General features: G+C 34.7%; 1 protein-coding gene across 1 annotated transcript; it reads left to right on the forward strand.

Annotated features, from left to right (window-relative positions):
- The first annotated feature begins 51 nt into the window (after nt 1-51).
- On the forward strand, nt 52-21570 carry obe (activating signal cointegrator 1 complex subunit obelus). Its single transcript, XM_076128806.1, has 39 exons — nt 52-275; nt 364-500; nt 991-1249; nt 1384-1653; nt 1973-2222; nt 2720-2900; nt 3504-3655; nt 4009-4154; nt 4779-4979; nt 5366-5558; nt 6001-6187; nt 6587-6713; nt 7145-7428; nt 7720-7825; nt 8106-8330; nt 9100-9189; nt 9508-9652; nt 10042-10178; nt 10570-10746; nt 11152-11377; nt 11789-11930; nt 12224-12335; nt 12542-12633; nt 12712-12788; nt 13024-13244; nt 13513-13615; nt 13942-14131; nt 14509-14662; nt 15031-15167; nt 15705-15921; nt 16317-16475; nt 16829-16970; nt 17391-17581; nt 18007-18197; nt 18724-18892; nt 19312-19599; nt 20238-20372; nt 20792-20987; nt 21382-21570. Exons 2-39 carry the CDS (start codon nt 376-378, stop codon nt 21525-21527), a joined length of 6543 nt encoding a protein of 2180 aa, XP_075984921.1. The 5' UTR covers nt 52-275; nt 364-375; the 3' UTR covers nt 21528-21570.
- Nucleotides 21571-21901: the final 331 nt, after the last annotated feature.

Here is a 21901-nt window from a genome sequence, read left to right on the forward strand (position 1 = left end):
ATATTGCCAGTACAAAAAAATACCTGTCAAAGTTGTCAATTTCGTCCGAATGATAACGTCAATGTCAGAAAATACGTGTCGTGGGTCGATCATATGTGTATTGAAAATATTGTAAATTAATTTGTAATTTAATTAATATTGTAATCTTTATAGTAATTTATCTTACTTGTAGTTATATATATCGGCTATTAGTAACGTAATTAATCACGTTTAGATTGTACTTAAAAAGTTTTTATTGGTAATTATTTCACAACATTGTTACACCGACTTTACAGGTAGTTTTCATAACATACTGTAGTCACTGATATTTATGATAATGCTTGACGGATTTTCTTTTTTATTGTTGGTTTATGTTGGTCGTAGGTAAAGTAAATCATGATTGAATTGCCTCGTATTACCAGAGCCTTGCGAGCTCATACACAACTGGATAAGCCGAGATGCCTGAAACGTGTAGTAGATCCTACAAAACCTATTCAGGTGAAAAAGAAGAATCTACAAAGGTAAGTGAAACTTGAAATAAAATAATATCCACTGAAGAAAATATTGATCAACTATTAAGGCATTAAACCCTCTCTTGCTTGCTCTGTAAACAAAGTATTAATAAATATTGTGCAAGAAAAAGCAAACACATATTAAGTCATCACAATAAATAATATACAAAAACAGCAAAACACTATAATTATTGATCTTATTAATAGACATGGTCCTGCTTGCCACTTCTCTCTGAACTTTGGCTTTAGATGTTAATACTAAATACCTACTTCTAACCAAACTTTGCTGTATGCAGTGGTTGCTTGAATTTAGTCTGTTGTGTTTTATTGTATTTGTATTTGGAAAAAGTGTGTAATGATTATTATAATGTTATATGTGGGGACCTGTAATTGACTGTCTGTAACTTAATTAACAATATTATTAAATAAGAACATGCTGTTGGACCTCCTTAAATAAATAAATAAACATGTATCTAGATTATATCCAAATATTTTTTAGGTTCAAATCATATTCAGACATCTACAACTATGTGAAACAAAATGAGCCAGATTCAGCTGAAATATTGAAACTCTTCAATCAACTGAAAGAGGCCTGTAAACTCCTCACTGGGGACCAGCCAGATGAGATCATAGAGGATGCTGCGGTACTCACTCTTAGGATGTTTTTAGATCAAGATATTGTTATGTTGAAGAACCTATCACAATTAAGACAAACTTTTGGAACTGTTGTATCTGCTACTGCTAATAAGATTTGTCAAGTGAGTAATCAATTTTTATATTTTGAAATTTATTTACTTTGATTACTTCAGACTCGCCTTCTTGAGTAGAATAACTAAAGAACAGATTGATAGCTGTCAAATTTCAATATAACAAAAACTTTAAAAAATTTCAGGTTGTAACAAAAATATCAGAAAAACTTAAAGATGAAACAAAAGAATACATACAAGCAGAAGAGGTTGCCAACAAAGAAAATATCAAGCTGTGGGGTGACCATATACAATGTCACTATATACCCTACAAACCAGTGAGGAAACCACTAGCTAAGTTGACTACTAAACCGGCCACTGCTAGTGCGTTTGTTAGTGATTTTTCTATGAAGTATAATCAGACTGCTCCTAAGGATAGTGCTCCTGTGAGAGCAAAGCCTGTGGTGGAGTCTAAAGTAAGTGAATTTGTTAGTTTTGTTCATTTATATGATTGCTAGAATAATGGACAGGTAATAGTTACAAGTACTTAGTGGCAGATCTAGAATTTTGATTTTTGTTAAAGATGTTCATAAAGAATTTGCAATCCTGGGGCCTGACCCACATACTCTCTTGATCACTTTTGGGCCAGCTTGAGCTTTCTGGCTCTTCGCCCAAATAGACTACTGCCAAGACTGTGGTATAATTGGTTCAATTGATTGAGTGTTTACTTCTAAAACTTACACATTACTTAACCACCCTTTGTAAAACATCCTTGTAAACTTCATTTTATTACAGTTCGGCAAATCCTGGCTAGAAACAAAAGTAAAAGAACAATACGAAAGCACATCGGGCATATCAAGTACAGACATACTACAATCCATTATTACCTTCTTAAACTCTCCTAGAAGTAATGACGAGATGCAGAATGACCTGTTTGAATTACTCGGCTTTGACAAGTTTGAGTTTATACAGGAGATATTGGAACATAGGCAGGATATTATTAATAGTTTGAAAGCACCACCACCTGGACCCACTTTATCTGAAAGTAAGTATTTGTTTCTTCCATTTCACTTTTCTAAATGATAGATTAATTTTGGATATAAAACTTACTTAACTTAACCCTGGTTTCAGAGGTACATTTAGCAGTCTTAATGTACCTCAGAAACCGGGAAAATTAACTTAAAAACTTAATCTTTTGAATAGTGTTTAAACTCATATAAAAAAGCTGAAACTGGGAATTAATTTGATTTAACAGTCTGATGAACTATGTTGATGCATAACTATTCATATTAATGCCTAGATTAAGCGAAGCAGTATCTGCAGTATAGATCAGTTATTTCGTAAATTCTTAGTCCAAATGTTAAACATTCCTTACAAATCAGTAAATATGTTCTATTTTGCATTCTATAAACTCTCCTTTCACCAAAGCAACAAGGCATAATTGTATATAGCTAAGTCATCAGTCAATCAAGCCTGAAAACAATATAAAGCCATTGAAAACATGCAATAGTACAATAATAAATTACTTAATTTCTTCTATAGTCGCAGCAACACTCCCAGAGAACAAAATGCCCCAATACCTGTGCCAAGTATCAGTACTCTCTGAGCAAGAGAAGATGATTGCCAAGTTAGTTAGGAAAGAAGAGAAGAAGGCTAAGAACAGAAAGAACGACGACGATGATGATGACCAAGAAATTAATATTGCACAGATGAGAGCTAAGAGGTAAATATAATGCTATTTTCCTGTTATTTTGCAAAAAGAAATAAATATTATTCCTTATAGAGGTTTTCCTATTATTATATTAATTCATAGCTTTCTTTCATCAAACGGCCTCTTTGGTGCGGTCGTTAGTGTATCTGACTGCTGATCCTGAGGTTTCGGGTTCTATTCCTGGGTGGGGCAAAATACTATTTAAATTTATTTTGGAATACTTCTTAATAGTAACTGGAGTTTGGTAATGTGGTAAATGGCTAAAAGCTCCCCCCTATTACATGGGGCTAGATTGGGCATTGATAATGGTGAAACGTGTGATGGTTGTCCCCTTGAAAGGCTTTTATTTTTATAACTGGTTTTAAGTTAGAAAACTACAACTATATTCTAGAAGACCTATCTGTTACTATGCAGTCACAAATTTACAGTTACCCAGGAGTCAAAATCAAATAATTAATTAATTTAGGTCCAATATTGACACTTTATTAAAATTAAGGCCAAATCGGAAGGTGATGTTAAGAAGAACTGACAAGAAGCTCTTGGCCACCATTTTTAGTCTTTTTCCAGACAATTTATCAAGTGTTGTATTAAATTTATTGTTTTGTTGTTTAACAGGTTAGCAGAGCTATCGAAGCCAGTGGTGCCATTCTCAGCGTCGGCAAGATCTCGAGATATAGACCCAGTGCTGCAAAAGATATCTTATTTCCAAACTAAAGTCCAGTATCCTAATGTTTACGATTCATCTATTAATGCCAAGAATTCTGCGGGTAAGGAAATTATATTATTATTTAATATTCCGTTATAATATTATAAGTGTAAAAGTCTGTTGCGTTTACATGGCAAAACCGAATTTAATAAAGTTAGTAGTTGACTAGATAGGATCAAATAAAGGTCACTTCTTAAAAAAACAGGCCTTTAATGAAAGGCGATGGCGAGTCAAATGAAAGTTTTTACTAGAGCGGAGCTACAGTAGTCAAAATAAACATTTACTAAGGTCTACATAAGATTTGAAAGATGATAAGATACTAGAACTATTAAGCAAGTCTTCTAATTCTAAACACATGAATCTGATATCTTGAACAAAATTGAGTTATAATATTAACTATGTTTTTCTTTCTAGGTTTCGTATCAGGCCTAAAACTAATGCTACCAGAGAACGCGATAAGAAAAGACACTAAAGAATTTGAAGAGGTTACAATACCTAAGAATGAACCAGCACCTTTAGAAGTTGGCAACCAAAGAGTTCCTATTGCACAATTGGATGAGGTAAATAAATAAATATGCGTACTAATATTACAAATTTGAAAGTTTGTATGTTTGTATGAATGTTTGCTTCAAACACGCTAAAACTATCAACAATCTAGATTAACAAATATAATACTTTTCATGCAGACGAAGTTGTGGGCAAAAACTAGTCATTTAAAATATGAATTCAAAAAGTGAATGTTCATTTACAAGCTAAGCTAGTTTTGTAGTAGATGATATTTCTATATTATACTAACTCGAATATTTATCTTATCAGATAACATTGATGTCAACAATGCATGAAGCTTGTTACCTCGTAATCGTTAAAAATGAATATCGACAAGCACATATTTACAGTGAAATTATTCTTAGATATTAAGTATATTAATTTATTCTTTAAAAAATATAAGAATAATTGAAAAATGTCTACCGATGAATATAAAGAACAATCTTTAAAGCCGGTTAAAATAGAGTTGACATATTTGTGTTACCTTCTTACTACCTAATATTTGATCGTACGATACGAGGGTGCACGCGCGAATATGTTTTCGTACGAAGGTATTATGAGACGATTTGAAGACTAAAATGTGAATTTAATCTATAAAACTGTAAAAGCATGCTTCTAAACCCATATTTTTCTTACAGATCGGTCAAATGGCTTTCGAGAATATCAAAGAATTAAACAGAATACAGTCAGTAGTATTCCAAACGGCCTACAATACGAATGAGAACCTACTTATATGTGCCCCCACTGGTGCCGGTAAAACTAACATCGCGCTGCTTACTGTTGTACACCAGATAAAACAACATATCGAGAATAATGTTATTATGAAGAATAAGTTTAAGGTAAGATTAAATTTTGGAGATTTCGTGAAAATATACACATTGCTTTATCACCGCTGGTTATAAATACCTTCCCATAACCGTTAGTTTAAAAAAAAAGATGTTTTACAACTCGCTTTTAAGTACATTTCAATAAATACTATAAATGTTGTTAACTCTTTGCTGATAATAAAAAACAAGATTTTTGAGTAAGCAACGGTTTGTGAGTTCTAAATTGCGTTCACTTTGAGCCTAACTTAACTTATCTATGTTTACAAAAACCAACAATAAAAGTATACAGTCTCATTCATTTATATTTATTATTTGCTCTCTGAGTAATAAAGCGCCATATCCTATTTACTACTGAATTCTCATTTAATTATAAGTAACCGTTTATTTCTCGTAATCAGATAATCTACATAGCCCCAATGAAAGCGTTAGCATCAGAAATGACGGCTAGTTTCGGCAAGCGGCTCAAAGGGCTCGGTATTCTAGTACGAGAGTTGACCGGAGACATGAAGTTGACCAAGACGGAAGTACAGCAGACGCAGATGATTGTTACTACGCCGGAGAAGTGGGACGTTGTTACTAGGAAAGGAGCTAGTAAGTAGAATAAATAGACGATTTTGTATTTTCTTCTAAAGACTGCAGCATATACAAAGTTGTGTAACATTTTGATAAACACAATGTTTAACACACCATTGCATATTCTTTACTTCGCCAGTCCATTTTTTTTGCGTCTTTACCAGTCTATTTGTGATGCAAAATATTAATTTTGCAACACGAGAATCAATTTATTACAGGCATCGTGTACAACACACGCAGTTACACATATTTGTTCCAGAGGCATAACATTGTCTCTGCAATATTTTATTTCACTTTTTAAACGTCTGATTTACCTTGTTTAGATTTTGTACAAATGATTCGGATCGTGTTAAATTCGCTACATTATACATAATAACTTATGTAAATACTTTAATGTCTCAGCTTTTTACTTATCAAAACACTACTTATTAAGTTATTAACCCTAATCTTTATTCCACAGCGGACACGGAACTAGCATCAATAGTGAAGCTCATAATCATAGACGAGGTGCACTTACTGCACGGTGACCGAGGACCTATAGTAGAAGCCATAGTCGCCAGAACATTACGACAAGTGGAGTCTACGCAGAACATGATACGAATCGTCGGCTTGTCCGCTACGTTGCCTAATTATTTAGATGTTGCAAGGTTAGTTTAGTCATATTTGTTCCGAATTTTAGAAAGAAAGAAGTAAGTAAATTGTTTTTAGTAGTTCTTGTTTTTTATAATGTACTTAATCTTTAATAACTACGGTTTTAGTATAAGTGGTAATCTTTATAACAATATAATGTTCTTGCAACAATATAAAAGAAAGTGGTTCTACATACCAGACAGACTTTCAAGATGTTCTGGCTTTTTTAAAGTCACTAATGACGCGGTGACCATCTTTCGTAGGCCTATACGATGCTTATGAAATAGAATATGAATACTTGTAAACTTTAATATTTTTGCGAACACCTATTTACGGGCACGTGTACCTAAGTATACGTTCGTATACGCTCTGCAAAATTGCCGAATGCATGTGACAAGATTTACTTTATTTTACAGATTTTTACGTGTAAATCCAAATATCGGCCTATTCTTCTTCGACTCTCGCTTCCGTCCAGTGCCGTTAGAACAACAATTTATTGGAGTAAAAGAGTCCGGTAGTGGCGGTGGCGCACATTTGAGACTGGTATGTACAACTATAAACATTATCATTTTATTTAATAGTAATTTTCATAGCTATAAATGAAACTTATTTCGAGTTTCCTCCAGTGAAATATAATTATTTTTTGATTAAGCCGGTATAAAGAGATAAATTTGATTTGAACTTATTTGCTCCCTATTAGTTCCGAGTGGAATACATTTATTTATGTAACCTAAGAGTGCATAGAGACGATCAAAGTAGCCTCTCTTGACTGACTTTAACTGTTGACTGTAACTGTCTTCAGTAAAGTATAGGATTCGATAAATTACTTCAGGACTTAATACATATTACTGTGAGAATTGCTTTTCTATTTTAACCCGCTTTTATTGGCTTCGGATGTAACTTAGTATCTTTTTTATGTAAAATAACCTTTGAACACATAATTTTTCAATATCTGAACCATACTTTTCATACAGATGCAAACAATGAACGAAATATGCTACGAGAAAGCAGTAGACATGGTACAAAAAGGCCACCAAGTCATGGTATTTGTGCACGCTCGTAACGCTACACACCAGACCGCTATGATATTGAAAGAAATAGCTCAGAAGAAAGGTCACCTCAAACACTTCGAGCCGGAAGACTCGGGCGCGTTCCTTAAAGCAAAGAAAGCAATTAGTAGCAGTCCTAATAAGCAGCTGGCTGAGTTGTTCGAGTGTGGGTTTGCGTGTCATCATGCTGGTATGCTGAGGAGTGATAGGTAAAGAAACATTTCTTTATTATAAGTATAGAAAATATCTCGGTAAGTATGTTATTTTAGTAAGTAGAATATCCCGGGGTATAATGCATATTGTGTGTTGATTCAGGTTACTAAATTTACCAAAATCTATTTAGCAGTCATTGCTTGAAAGGGAAACAAACATAGACCCAATTTTTTCTTACTTTGCATAAACTTGACTGCATAAGTCAAATAAGAAAAATGAATGTTTGCGTTAATTCCCGTAAAATATTGGAAAAAATGTATATCATCAAAAATTTCTTCATTTTACAGGAACATGGTTGAGAAGTACTTTGCAGAAGGCTTTACGAAAGTTTTAGTATGTACGTCTACGCTGGCGTGGGGTGTCAACTTACCAGCGCACGCAGTTATCATTAGGGTATGTCTATAAACGTATATCTAGTTTTGGCTATTAATAATAATATATTATTCTTCTCTTCCCCTTTGGAACTGTGAATACTTTTGACACGTCGTTGCCAAATATATTTCTAAACCATACACTTGTTAGCAACATTCTCGTTACAAATTGTAATGTTACCAGTACATAAAATACCATTTTTTTTATTAAAATTATGTTTACGATGTTCACATTACTCTTGTACTTAATCATTTGTCAAGCTCACATTTCTCATATATTTAAAATGTCATTTTCATTTCAGGGTACAGAGATCTACGATCAAAGTCACGGCACGTTCGTAGACCTAAGTATATTAGATGTGCTACAAATCTTCGGTCGCGCCGGTCGGCCGCAGTTCGATTCATCTGGAACTGGCATCATTATTACTACCCATGATAAACTTACGCATTATCTGAAGTCTATGACTAATCAGTTCCCGATTGAGAGTAATTTCATCAATTTGCTGGCTGATAATTTGAATGCTGAGGTGTATATCATTTATATTTTTAAGTGAATTATATTTTCAGGTGCTATTAACAATATAGATTTTTTTTTTTATTTTAAAAAGACAACTCCCGCACTAAGAATTGCTCTTGTGTCGCGGGGACTTTTACAAACATACAAACAACGGACACAAAGCACAACCAGACCCGAAACAATTATTTGTGGATCGCACAAATAATTGTTCCGCGTGGGAATCGAACCCACGACCTCCCGTTGCAGTGGTATCGGCGTGGCGACCTAAACCACTGCGCCACGGAGGCAGTCGTAAATTGTTTTAGTTACAAATGTTAGACTATACGTAACTCGTTAATTAACCCCATTGGCCCTAAAACTTAGTTACCTTTGATATTTGGCGCAGTGGTTAAAGTGGTCACCTCACCGCAGTAACCGTAGCGCCGCGCGTGGTGGGTTCGAATTCCACCCGGGACAAATCTTTGTGTGATGAGCACGAGTATTTGTTCTGAGTCTGGATGTTAAAGTATCTATATATCTATTTAGAAGGTATATAAGTATGTTTATCAGTTATTTGGTTACCATAGTACAAGTTCTGCTTAGTTTGGAATCAAATGACCGTGTGTGAGGTTGTCCAATTATATTTATATTTATTTTATATAGGTCAAGATAACCATTATCTTTAAAAACTCCTAAACAGATAATAAGAAAGTCTAGTTATAAAAATGTTAGACTTATTGTTAATGACTTAATTTTACTTGCAATAATATGTTTTGTTAATAAATGTGTACAATTTCCAGGTCGCTCTAGGCACAGTAACAAACATCGATGAAGCAGTGGAATGGTTGAGTTACACATATCTTTTCGTCAGGATGAGAATCAACCCACAGGTACTTACAATAAATAAATATTTTACATAAACATAGAACTTATGTGCTACATTTGCTTTGAACTCTTTTTCATCTTTTTCTTGTATTTATCCCACGGTATGTGGGTTCGGCACAACATATCTTGTCTTGAAAACTTGCTATAAATGGGATTTAGCTAATGTCTGACGACAATCCTATTAGGGATTTTTGAACTATATTTCATATTACATTAGAATAATCTGAATAGAGTAGTATTAAAAATACATCCAAATTAATTTAAATTTAGTATTTATCAAGAAATACAAGTGAATAAAAATATGATATTGTGTGCACGTACAGGTATACGGACTAACATACAGCGACGTGCAAGAAGAACCGATGTTGGAGACAAAACGTCGCGAGTTAATAACTGCAGCTGCTATGCAACTAGACAAAACACATATGATCAGATACAACGAGAGAACTGGAGATCTTAATATTACTGGTAAGTTTAATACATTTTGTGATAACAAAGTAAAGAAGTAAAAAATAAGTGTGGGAACTACGGCATAATTAAATGAATCAAAGGAATGTGACAATGCCTAAGTGCAAGCGAGGGACTCCGATAAAATGCACGACTTAATTCGCACGTAAGAAATGGCCCAAGTATGATGACGTCGAGTAAGTTCTTATTAGTGAGACAGTAAATATACATATAAATGTAAACACATTATGATTTGATTTCCACTCGGTCCGCATTTGACTGATTCATAAATATTTGTTTTGATCCAATTGTTCTGTGACAACAGTCCTGTATCAGAATAAATTTTTTAATCAATTTATAAAAATCAAGCACATCAAGGGTTTTATATATTATTATTATTTTCTGTTTAGATTTGGGTCGTACAGCGAGTCACTACTACATAACGTGCGAGACTATGGAAGTGTTCAACTCTATGGTACGCAAGAGCATGACGCAGGGATACGTGCTTGAAATGTTGACTCGATGCTCAGACTTCCAACAGCTTAAAGTGAGTATACATTATTACGACTGTCTTATAAATATTCTTATTAAATGAATTACTCGTATTTGAACAACATTCGTATAATGTAAAGAATTATTATGAGATGAAAGTTTAAAAGCTTTGAATTTTAAAATATAACTAATGGTAAATAAACCATATTATCATAAATATGACTCGCTAACTGTTCTTTGTGTGACAAAATTAATATGTTAGCTTTTGGCACTACAAATCTTTAAATGAAAATTATATTACTCTAAACCTACCTAGCATTCGCTTGTTGCTATTGTCAGACACCCAAAGCTTTAGCGTTTTCTATAGTATAAAATAACACCTTATTACCACCTAATAATTATCTACGCCAGTTAACTGGGAACTAATCACAATGTCTTCATTCTAGGTTCGTAAAGAAGAGCTATCAGAACTATGGCAGTTAAAAGACCACTACTGCGAGCTACGTATAGAAGATGCGCCGGAAGATATACATTGGAAGATCAACATACTACTACAGACTTACCTGTCTAGGGGACGCATCAATGGATCGTCATTGCAGTCTGATCTTAATTATATTAGCCAGGTTTGTCTTTGTTGTATAATTAATGAAATTTTCGTATTTTTGCTTAGGAATGTGAGCGTATACGTATGTATTCGTGCTCTTAGTGCACGTATATCTAACGTCGAATATTTAATACTGTAGCACGATTATTATAGTAGTTTAAAATAAAAATATTCTTAATGTAAGATGTATTTATATCTGAAATAATAGAAATATATGTACAAAATATTTTTGTTAAAATTGTATAGTTACGTTGGTCTCCTTTTTGACAATGACAATCAATGAATGTCAAAAGTATCTTGCTTTAATGAATTCCTTTCTTAGAAACAAAATTATTCTAAATCGAGAAATAAGGAAAACTATTGGTTCAATAACATAGAATCTCAAAATTGTGACATACAAATAACATAACCATACTAATTTCAGAACGCAGTACGTATAGTCCGCGCGCTCTTCGAGATCACCCTTCGCAAGAACAACGCATACATGGCCGGGTTATACCTGAAAATGGCTAAAATGTTAGAACTACAACAATGGGACTTCTACAGTGACATGCGGCAGTTTAATTGCTTCGGCAATGAGACGCTCAAACATATCGAGTATCCGATGTTAAAGCCGGACCAATTAAGAGATATGGATTGGAAAGAAATAGGTAAGTCTACTTAAGTTTGTATTCTCTAAACTAGTGTCAAGGCTGTTCAAGGCGCCCGAAGGCCTTTGATGTGGCTTGTTTGTATTAAGGGTCGGCGCAAACGGGCCACCGACCGTATAGACACACCGCACACGTGTGGCGGCCACTCGCTACAGAATACAAAATATATGGAAAAACGTGTTAAGTGGGTGTCGCTGGCCACCAGTGGCTGTGGTCGGTGGCCCGTTTGCGCCGACCCTAAGGGTTGTGGAGGTCAGATAAGCAGTCTCTCCATGTAAAATACTAGTATTCAGGTGCATCTGGTAAGACTGGAAGCCGACTACAACATAATTGGAACAAAAGGTTATGTTTATTGAGTCATAATGACTTATTTAAATACCTGGTTAAAATACAATACTTTACTTGTTGCAGGTGATTTGATACGAAATCCAAAGAACGCTCGTCACTTGAAGAAATGTGCGGACGAGTTCCCATTACTTGAAATGGAAGCCAGTCTTCATCCCATCACAAGAACTGTCCTCAGAATACGATTGACTATTATACCTAATTTCAAGTAAGTAGTCTAACTAAGGTAACAGCTCGCTAACCGTGCTTATAAATGGCTGTTACATAATATATTGTGTATATCCAATAAATTGTTCTTAAAAAATAGAAAGCCAGTAAAAGAAACGTAAATTTAATCTATTAATGTCCCACTGCTGGGCAAGGCTCTTCTCCCGGAATGAGGGAGGGGTGCAAATTAATATGATGTGAATATTAATTGGTGAATACACAATGATTGTTCATGAGACTTCTTTATTTCAATGAGGTAGCAGTCACTAGACATATTAATTTACTCCTTTGTAGATGGAACGACAAATACCACGGCAAAGCGCCCGAAGCGTTCTGGATATGGGTCGAGGATCCGGAGACCGACATCATGTACTACCATGAATACTTCCTCATTACTAAGAAACAGGTATTTTTCCACTAGAAATGTTCAAATAAAAATCCATAATTATTTTCAGCGAAAATCTTTTCACGCTACGTATAAAGGAGCGACTTTTCAGTATTCGTTTGTAAATTTCAAAATCGTTTATCGTTTACCTACCTATATATAGCTAGATGACGTTGTATGTTTTACTTGACGGTAGATGGCGTTATTATTAAAATGTTCACTTTCAGGTTGTTACTCGGGAACCGCAAGAGCTAGTAATAACAATACCTATCAGTGAACCTTTGCCACCCCAATATTATATCAGAGCTACTTCAGAAAGGTACAAAACAAACTTACATTAAATAATTATTTTAGGTTAAGGTGTAACGGCGAGTAATACGTGTTGTTGTATTTACAGATGGTTAGGATCTGAAAGTGTTTTGCCATTGACATTCCAACATTTAATATTGCCTGAGACTCATCCACCACACACAGGTATGTGTTATTCAAATAATAAATATTATTAGCCCTTTATGAGACGACTAAAATATATCTCTGTGGGTTATATTTTTATGGGAAAGTGGTCGACAGTTCGAAACGGACTTGACTTTTCGAAATTGTGTGTATTAGAAATAATTATTAAGTATAGAATTTTAGGCTGAATCATATTGACTCACCGAGTCTAACGTAATAGATCATTGGGATATAAGCGACAATATTTTTTTTACAGATCTCCTCGAACTACAACCGCTGCCCGTCACAGCACTAAACAACCCGTCATTCGAGATGCTATACAACTTCAGTCACTTCAACCCGATACAGACGCAAATATTCCACTGTTTGTACCACACCGACAACAATGTACTGCTCGGAGCACCCACCGGCTCCGGCAAGACCATTGTAGCTGAGGTCGCTATGTTTAGAGTGTTTAACCAATATCCTTGGTGTAAGGTAAGAACAAAATGTATTTTAAATAAATAAAAAACTACTGAAAACAATACGTTAGATTAAATTTTGAAAAGCGCCATCTATCATTGCGTAGTAAGACTACGGTATTTATATTTAGGCCAGCGCCATCTGTTGACGTGACGTGGCTAACTAGATTTATTCTATGCCTTGAGTCCACTACGCTGTTCAAGTGAAGTTTAAAGTTTGAACATATGTTATGTAAAGGAAAGAAAAGGTATGTATCCGGCTTCATTCAAAACATTTGTTTCAGGTTGTTTACATCGCTCCGTTGAAAGCACTTGTGAAGGAAAGAATAAAGGACTGGAAGATTAGACTCGAAGAAAGGTTGGACAAAAAAGTAGTTGAGTTGACAGGTTAGCATTACTTATCTATTACATTTCAAGAAATAAAAAATAATATCCCATGCATTTATACATATAGTCTATACTGTGTGTAAACTTTCTTCCAAATTAAGTCGCTTTTGCGTGTATACAATTCTCAAAGAAACCCACACATATGAACTTTAAATCAAAATACTTTTTTATATTTCCATCTTGAATAAGTCCGTATTCTAACACCATTTCAATTTCGCATTATTTTTAGCAAATTTTATAGCTATAAATGTCAATTTTTTTCGCATTCATACCACAGTTAGAGCAATAGTCTACCCCGTTTTTTACATAGTTATCATGCTACCCAGGTGACGTATCCCCCGACATCCGTGCAATAAAGAACTCGCACGTGATAGTGACGACCCCGGAGAAGTGGGACGGCATCAGTCGCTCGTGGCAGACCAGGAACTACGTGCAAGATGTAGCGCTGATTGTTATTGATGAAATACATCTGCTGGGAGAGGATCGAGGACCTGTGTTGGAGGTTATTGTGTCCAGGTACGTGTGATTTTAGGGTAATACGCGCCAGTTTACTTTGTTTGTCCGAATATAGCAACCGTAGAAAATGTATTATTTTTAAGTGTTGAATCGTTGCATGAAGAATGGGTGTAGTGAAATTTATCATGGATATTGTAATATTGTAAATGTGATAATTCACGTTTTAAAAGAAATAATGCTAAAACAACGCTATCATTAGCCCCTAGAAAGGGAATAACTTTTCCTATTATTAAAATCGCGCCATAATCTATTATTTTTTTTATTATTTTCTACGTCAGTTCGAAAAAAGTCACAAAAAACAGACGTATTGTTTGTGACTCGAAATAGAATAGGCCACTGTTTAATCATTAGTATAACCTATATATTCTTTGTTGTAGAACAAACTTCATCGAATCGCACACATCACGAAGATTACGTATCATCGGTCTATCGACAGCTCTAGCGAACGCCAAAGATTTAGCCAACTGGCTGAATATCGGAGAGATGGGACTTTACAACTTTAGACCTTCAGTGCGACCTGTGCCTTTGGAGGTATGTACATATATTCAACAAACGTATTTGCTTATTACTTTGCTAATGACAGCTTGTAAAAGGTCAAGTAAAGAAGCTCAGAAGACTTCGTTTTGCAACTAATTGAATTGATCATTGATTTAAATTGCCGGAAGTTTACTTATTTATTTTTAAAATGTAGCTCGTTGATTTTAAACACTGCTAAATTTGTTAAAAAAGTTTTTAAATTCGACTTGTTGGATTGTTTTAAATCTATTACCGTTTAACTTCTTAGCATTTTACTTCGCTTAGAAGAATCATCCTTAAATCTATCTCACGGGCCAGGATGTTGTTCGCACAGTGCTCAGGCATGGTTTTATTGATTTAATAATCAATGTTCTTCCTTCCAGGTACATATCTCGGGCCACCCCGGGCGCCACTACTGCCCGCGTATGCTGACGATGAACAAGCCCACGTTCCAGGCCATCCGCACGCACTCGCCCTGCGCGCCCGCACTCGTGTTCGTGTCTAGTAGGCGACAGACTAGGTATGTGTTACGAATAGTTAGTTTTAGTTTACTAGACTGAAATAAAAAAGACAAAAGATAGAGTGATACAAAATCAAGATTATTTCTTTTGGTTGTACAAAAATATTTTATACCTACTAGCTTTTACCCGCGACTTCGTCCGCGTGTACAGATTTTCCGAGGTATAAAGTATCCTATGTGTTAGTTTAAATTATAAACTATATGTGTACTAAATTTCATGAAAATCCGCTGAGTAGTTTTGCGAATAAAATAAATAAAAATTGCGAATAATTAAAGAATAACAAACATTCACACACATCCATCCTAACAAACTTTTGCATTTATAATATTAGTAGGATCTGGTCGGTCGATTTTGTTAGTTCAAAGGAAAGCTGAAGAGCTGTTGTAGTTTTAATACTTTATACAAACCAAAAATTTATCACCAGTTCACATAATTGACTCTCATTGCTTTTAGCTGACAAACGATCTACCTTTTTTCTAAAAATGTAGAATACATTAAAGCATTGTAGAAATCTTATTATTTAATTTCTTCTTCAGGTTAACAGCCCTCGACTTGATCGCATACCTAGCAGCGGAAGACAATCCGAAACAATGGCTGCACATGCAAGAGTCAGAAATGGAGCAGATATTAGCCAACATCCGGGAATCGAACTTGAAGCTAACGCTCGCATTCGGTATCGGTATCCATCACGCCGGTCTACACGAGAGAGACAGGACTACTGTTGAAGAGCTGTTTATTAATCAGAAAATACAAGTATGTATTTACATATGATAATATGTTAGTTTCCTAAAAAAAGCCGTTATTAAACTTACGGAATTTCTGTAGTCATCGTTCAAAGCTGTGCTGTGTACCTTGAGTGATATTTTCTCTTTACAAAATACATTTTTGAGGAAGATGGTACTTTGTCGTTCAAAATCCTATCTAGTGCTTACTATATTATACAGTTTTTTATCGATGATTTAGCCATGTCAATGGCAATAGGTTGCTGTCTGAATTTTATCATATAGTAGTTGGTTGACTTTTTTAAATTATATTATCTAACAACCATGTTACAAATTGGTTTGGCCACTGGAATTGCAAAAACTCTCCCAATTTTTTTCCTTTACAAAAGTCATTTCAATATTGATTTATCTAACTTCCTGTTCTAGGTCCTAATCTGCACAGCAACCCTCGCGTGGGGTGTGAACTTCCCCGCTCACTTAGTAGTGATCAAAGGTACCGAGTACTACGACGGTAAACAGAAACGATACGTTGATATGCCTATTACTGATGTACTGCAAATGATGGGGAGAGCTGGAAGACCTCAGGTACGTTAGAATATATTTTTTTAAGTATATACATTTTTATTCCACGAACTTTTGGTGCGTATACGTTTGTATGGCTTGATAGTCTAACGATTACGGACTCGCACGCACTAAAAACGTACTTTGCTTACGTCATTAGATTCTGTAACATTTTATGTTAGGGGAAAAGCGATATCATTTTTAGCTCTTCAAATATCTAAGACTAATAAAAATATTTATTTTCGTCTATTTGTGTTTGTTTTGGATAAACTCAATTTCCTCGAATACCTTTCAATATACATTGTACTAAGTATTTATTTACTCTTGAATTTTTTTCGTTATAATCAACCATCTTCTAACATTTTTGAACATTTCAGTATGACAACGAAGGTGTAGCAGTGGTATTAGTGCACGATCAAAAGAAGAATTTCTACAAGAAGTTCTTATACGAGCCGTTCCCGGTTGAATCAAGCTTGCTGGATGTACTACCGGACCATTTGAATGCAGAAATTGTTGCTGGTAAATATTATAATATGACTAGTCCTTCTCTTTATTACTATTTCTCTTTTAATTGTTATTTTAGGACTGCCCATTTTCTTAATTGTGAGATTGTATCCGCAACGTCTTCACAATACGTTTTCGAATTAGTTTAGCTGAACTAAAAATTTCTCACACATAATATATAATAGTTTTTTGATAAGCTCAAATATCTAAACATTTTAATAAATCAGTTCTTAGATGGTCTCACTTCTATTGATTTTAAATCCAATAATAATAATATATAATGTTAAAAAAACGGCTCCTTCGTCATCTACTTACACACAAACGTATACCTCAATATACGCAAAAGTACGTATACATCGTTCTTTAATACTCATATGAAAAAAGACAAGCCTTCTACACTAATATTTTTAAATTTACCGTGCTTTCTTTCTACAGGTACAGTGAATACAAAACAAGACATCCTAGACTACATGACGTGGACGTATTTCTTCAGACGATTGCTCAAGAACCCTTCATACTATAACTTGGAGAGCGTAGAGCCGCAAGATGTGAACTACTACTTGTCTAATCTAGTACAGAGCTCTATTGATGTACTTGTTAACGCTAATTGTGTCGAGATTGAAGAGGTAAGGATCAAAATAATCTTTTTTTAGATGATTTGTAAAAGCCATTGTTGATATTAAATTTTTTTTTTCCAGCGATCACCCTACCAAATTCGTCAATACTTGTTTGCCTAGATTATTTTTTGTTACGTTTACTGAAACTAATTTGCTAATTATTAGTCAAAAGTAACAGCTTATATTAAGAACCCCACTAATTTTGCTGGCTTAACTTGACTGATCTATAAATATAAAAATGAATCACTATTTTCTTGATCACGATATCAGGCGTGAACGGCTGGACCGATTTCACTAATTCTTTTTTTCATAATATTGTTGAATTACGAGGATGGCTCTTACGGAGGAAAAAAAGGAATGCGTTATTAAAAATCAGCGATGCCTGATCAGCTAGTTTCCTATATTTTGTACTAAAACCTCCAATCTTTTTCTAGGACCAGCGCACAGTCCACTGCACATGGATGGGTCGCATCGCGTCCTACTACTACCTGTCATACAAGACGATGGCTCACTTCCACCGCAGCCTGCACAGTAGCATGAACAGTGATGAACTGTTGCGAGTGCTAGCTGATAGCGAGGAGTACGCCACCTTGCCTGTTAGACATAATGAGGATATACTTAATGGGTGAGTGAAATAGCTTTTGTGGAACTTAAATTGCCTGTATGAACTATGAACTGATGCCTGCCAGTGGCTATAGGACTAGTAGCGCGAGTCTCTACAGCTATAAACTGTCGACAACCGTCTAGCTGTCGAGAAATTTTGTATAAAAATCTGATCAGCGCCTCTAACCAGCGCCGTAAGAACTATTTTGGGAATACATTTTAAATGTCTAACTCTCGATAGTACCGACTGTAAAGAAGACGCCACTGCACCGTTCATATTCGACATAAACAACATTACATATTATATCCAGTACCTTCTTCTGTAGCAGTCATAGTTAAACACATAATAATAGAAAAATATTAGACTCTTATTGTAACCCTTTTCGATTAAAAGTTCGGGAGCGGTCATCAAACACTGTTATGATAAATGTTTATCACTTTGTATAGTTAGGTGTAAAAATAAGAAGTTCTTTTATAATCTCAGAAGTAAAATAAAATTACCACCCTTCCCTACTGTTGCTTACTAAACCGATATCTTTTTTCTATAGTGAATTATCAAAAGACTGTCGCCTACCTGTAGACGCTTTAAGCCTGGACTCATCCAACGTGAAAGCGTTCCTGCTACTACAAGCTCACATGACGAGAGTACAGCTGCCTAACACCGACTACCTGACCGATACCAAGTCTGTACTGGATCAGACTATTAGAATTATTCAGGTAATGTAACGTTTGTACAACTCTTGTGTATTTTTTCTTACATACAGAACTTCCCATTTCGCAAAATATTCTTGAAAAAATCATTTTAATGTGAAAAAACATTCTATCTCCTCAAATATTTCTGGTTATATGGTAGATCTGATTGATGGTACTCAAGTTAAAATAAACTTAACTGATCAAAACCTGCAATTTTTTGGCACAACGTTATACTTGTATAATGTCAACAATATAAACTATCATTGCAGAGGTATTCAAGTACCGATTTACATTCGAAAAAAGTTGACAAGTAAAGTCATGATATTCTAAAGATGTGTGCTTTATATTATATCTTGGTTTTAAAATGATAGGCATTGAAGTCATAATTTAAAGTGCCTTTTCCAGCAATTTCATGTTATTTTATATGTTATTTTTATCCACAGGCAATGATAGACACATCAGCAGAAAACGGCTGGCTATTCGTCACTCTCTCATGCCAGTTACTAATGCAGTCCATCGTACAAGCGCGCTGGCCATCCGACTCCCCTCTCACAACACTTCCCCACGTTGACTCCCAGCACCTATACCTGTTCTCTCATATGACTAAAGATAGTAATAAACCGTGCACTATGCTGAACGGGTTGAAGGTCGCTTGTATGAGAAACTATGAGCTGCTAGCCAAGTATTTGAGGAAGGAGTTTGAGGAGAATCAGATTGAACAGATACATAGGGTGAGTTGTTTTGTTTTTGGTAGATGTCATTGTTATTACACTCTAAAGTACTGGACTGTGTGACAAAGAACCTAGAAATTATAAAGAGACATGTTGTCTCTGTTTATGGAAAAAGATTGAGGCACTGTTTGCAATATCATTAGTAGTGGTCCAAATCAACATTATTCTTTAACTAGCTGACCCGCGCAACTTCGCTTGCGTCACCTAAGGGAATGTGTCAAAATTTTCCCCGTTTTTGTAACATTTTTCGATGCTACTCCGCTCCTAATGACCGTAGCGTGATGTTATATAGCCTATAGCCTTCCTCGATAAATGGGCTATCTAACACTGAAAGAATTTTTCAAATCGGACCAGTAGTTCCTGAGATTAGCGCGTTCAAACAAACAAACAATCAAACAAACAAACTCTTCAGCTTTATTATATTAGTAAAGATAACCAACCGCCTATGAGTCGTTTGCATAAGATTAGAATAGCCTTTGAAGCAAAGGATTATTTTAAACTTGACTATTATTACGCTCTGGATAAAAGATATGAAGAAAGTTTAGTTTTTCTGTATTAGCTGAATAAATTATTAAGAAATACATCATGAAACACTAACTATTATTGTGAATGGTCTTATTAACTTGGTTGTTTTGTAGGCAATATGTGACTTACCGACCCTGGACGTGAAGATCCACGTCCGAGGACTCTGGTTCGACTGTGACTCTGAACAAGACAAGACCATGTATCAACCACCTGCTAAGGACTTCTGGATGCCTCTACATGCAGACCAGGTAAACACATCTTAGTTAATTATGCCAGACTGTTTTAGTTTCAGTTAGAGTTCATTGAGTTTGATGGTTACCCATCAAACTCAATGAACTATAACTGAAACTTTTGAAATTTTGCGTAAACTTCTTTATGTTGGACTCATATTTGTGCGGTAAAATATTTGGTATAAATTGTTCTGATCTACATTTGAATATATGTTTTACCAACCGAAAACAATTACAGTCTATTGTTTGACAACAAGATCATAAAACAAAAAAATTGAAAGCCCATTACTTTCTAACAAAAAGGTTCTGACCATTCATAATTATACACTCATCGATAGAACAATATAAAACTCATACATCTTACTTTAAAATTACAATAAGTTATTTTTAAGGATTATAGTACGTAACAAAATTCTAACTTTTGTATGTTTTCCCAGGAATACACCCTACTCCTTGAATTCAGTCGTCGCGGCGGCAATCCTAACAACGTGTTATGCCCTCGATTCCCTCGCGGCAAGAACGAGGGCTGGTTCGTAACGCTCGGAAACATTGATGACGGTGAACTGCATGCGTTGAAGAGAGTACCTGCTAAAGGAACCTCGCAAGTTACGTTCTATACGCCTTCTAATAGAGGTGAGTTACGTTACAAAAAGTTTACATATATTATGTCATTTAGTTAGTTCAGTTACGATACAATAGTTGAAATCAAATTAGGTTCTGAAAAAATAGCCGAAAAAAAAAGATTTAAAATATAATTATTGGCCTCTAAATTCTATCTTGAGTTTGATTGGTCTTTATGATTTGAGTATATACGAACTTTTTCATTTACAATGGTATGGTAAGAATCGAACGACTAGCAAAGAGATTGTGAATGACTTTTTTTCAGGATCTTTTCTGTTACATAGTTAAAGATTATTTTGCTTTTAAACGTAAAACGTGGATATGTTTACACGTATCCCCTTTTAGCCTTTGAGGAAAGGTAATTAAGGGTAAATATAATATTTAATTATATCTGTATTGTCCACAGGTCGTATAATCTACACAATATACATAATGAGTGACAGCTACATGGGCCTGGACCAGCAATACGACTTAAAGTTGGAGATCATGGACCCACTGCCTCAAGAGAACTCAGAAAGAGTATACAACATCGACAAGACTCTCTACGAATAACGTTTTGTATTTATAACCAGACTACAATAAATATTTATTATTATCAGCGCATTTAATTTACCTTATTTACTGGTTACGAGTGTATTTATAGAGAGCGTATAAATAAATGTTAATAATTACCTAACATATAATTGTAAATTATAAATTGCAACACAAACTGTTGTATGTTTTGATTCTTGTGATTGCACGAACCCCCACGTATACGCACTTTTTCTAGCGTACACGCCAATTACATGAATGTACACATTTTATAATAAGAGCATGTCTATGCCTAAAATAATATGACATTAGTCGTCTTGCAACATAAAAAAATGTAAGAAAATAACTTCAAAACTAATACTCCTCTAGTTATACGAAAAACTTTTTAATTTGTG

This window comes from Anticarsia gemmatalis, chromosome 21 (assembly GCF_050436995.1).
Source record: "Anticarsia gemmatalis isolate Benzon Research Colony breed Stoneville strain chromosome 21, ilAntGemm2 primary, whole genome shotgun sequence".
NCBI lineage: Eukaryota > Metazoa > Arthropoda > Insecta > Lepidoptera > Erebidae > Anticarsia > Anticarsia gemmatalis.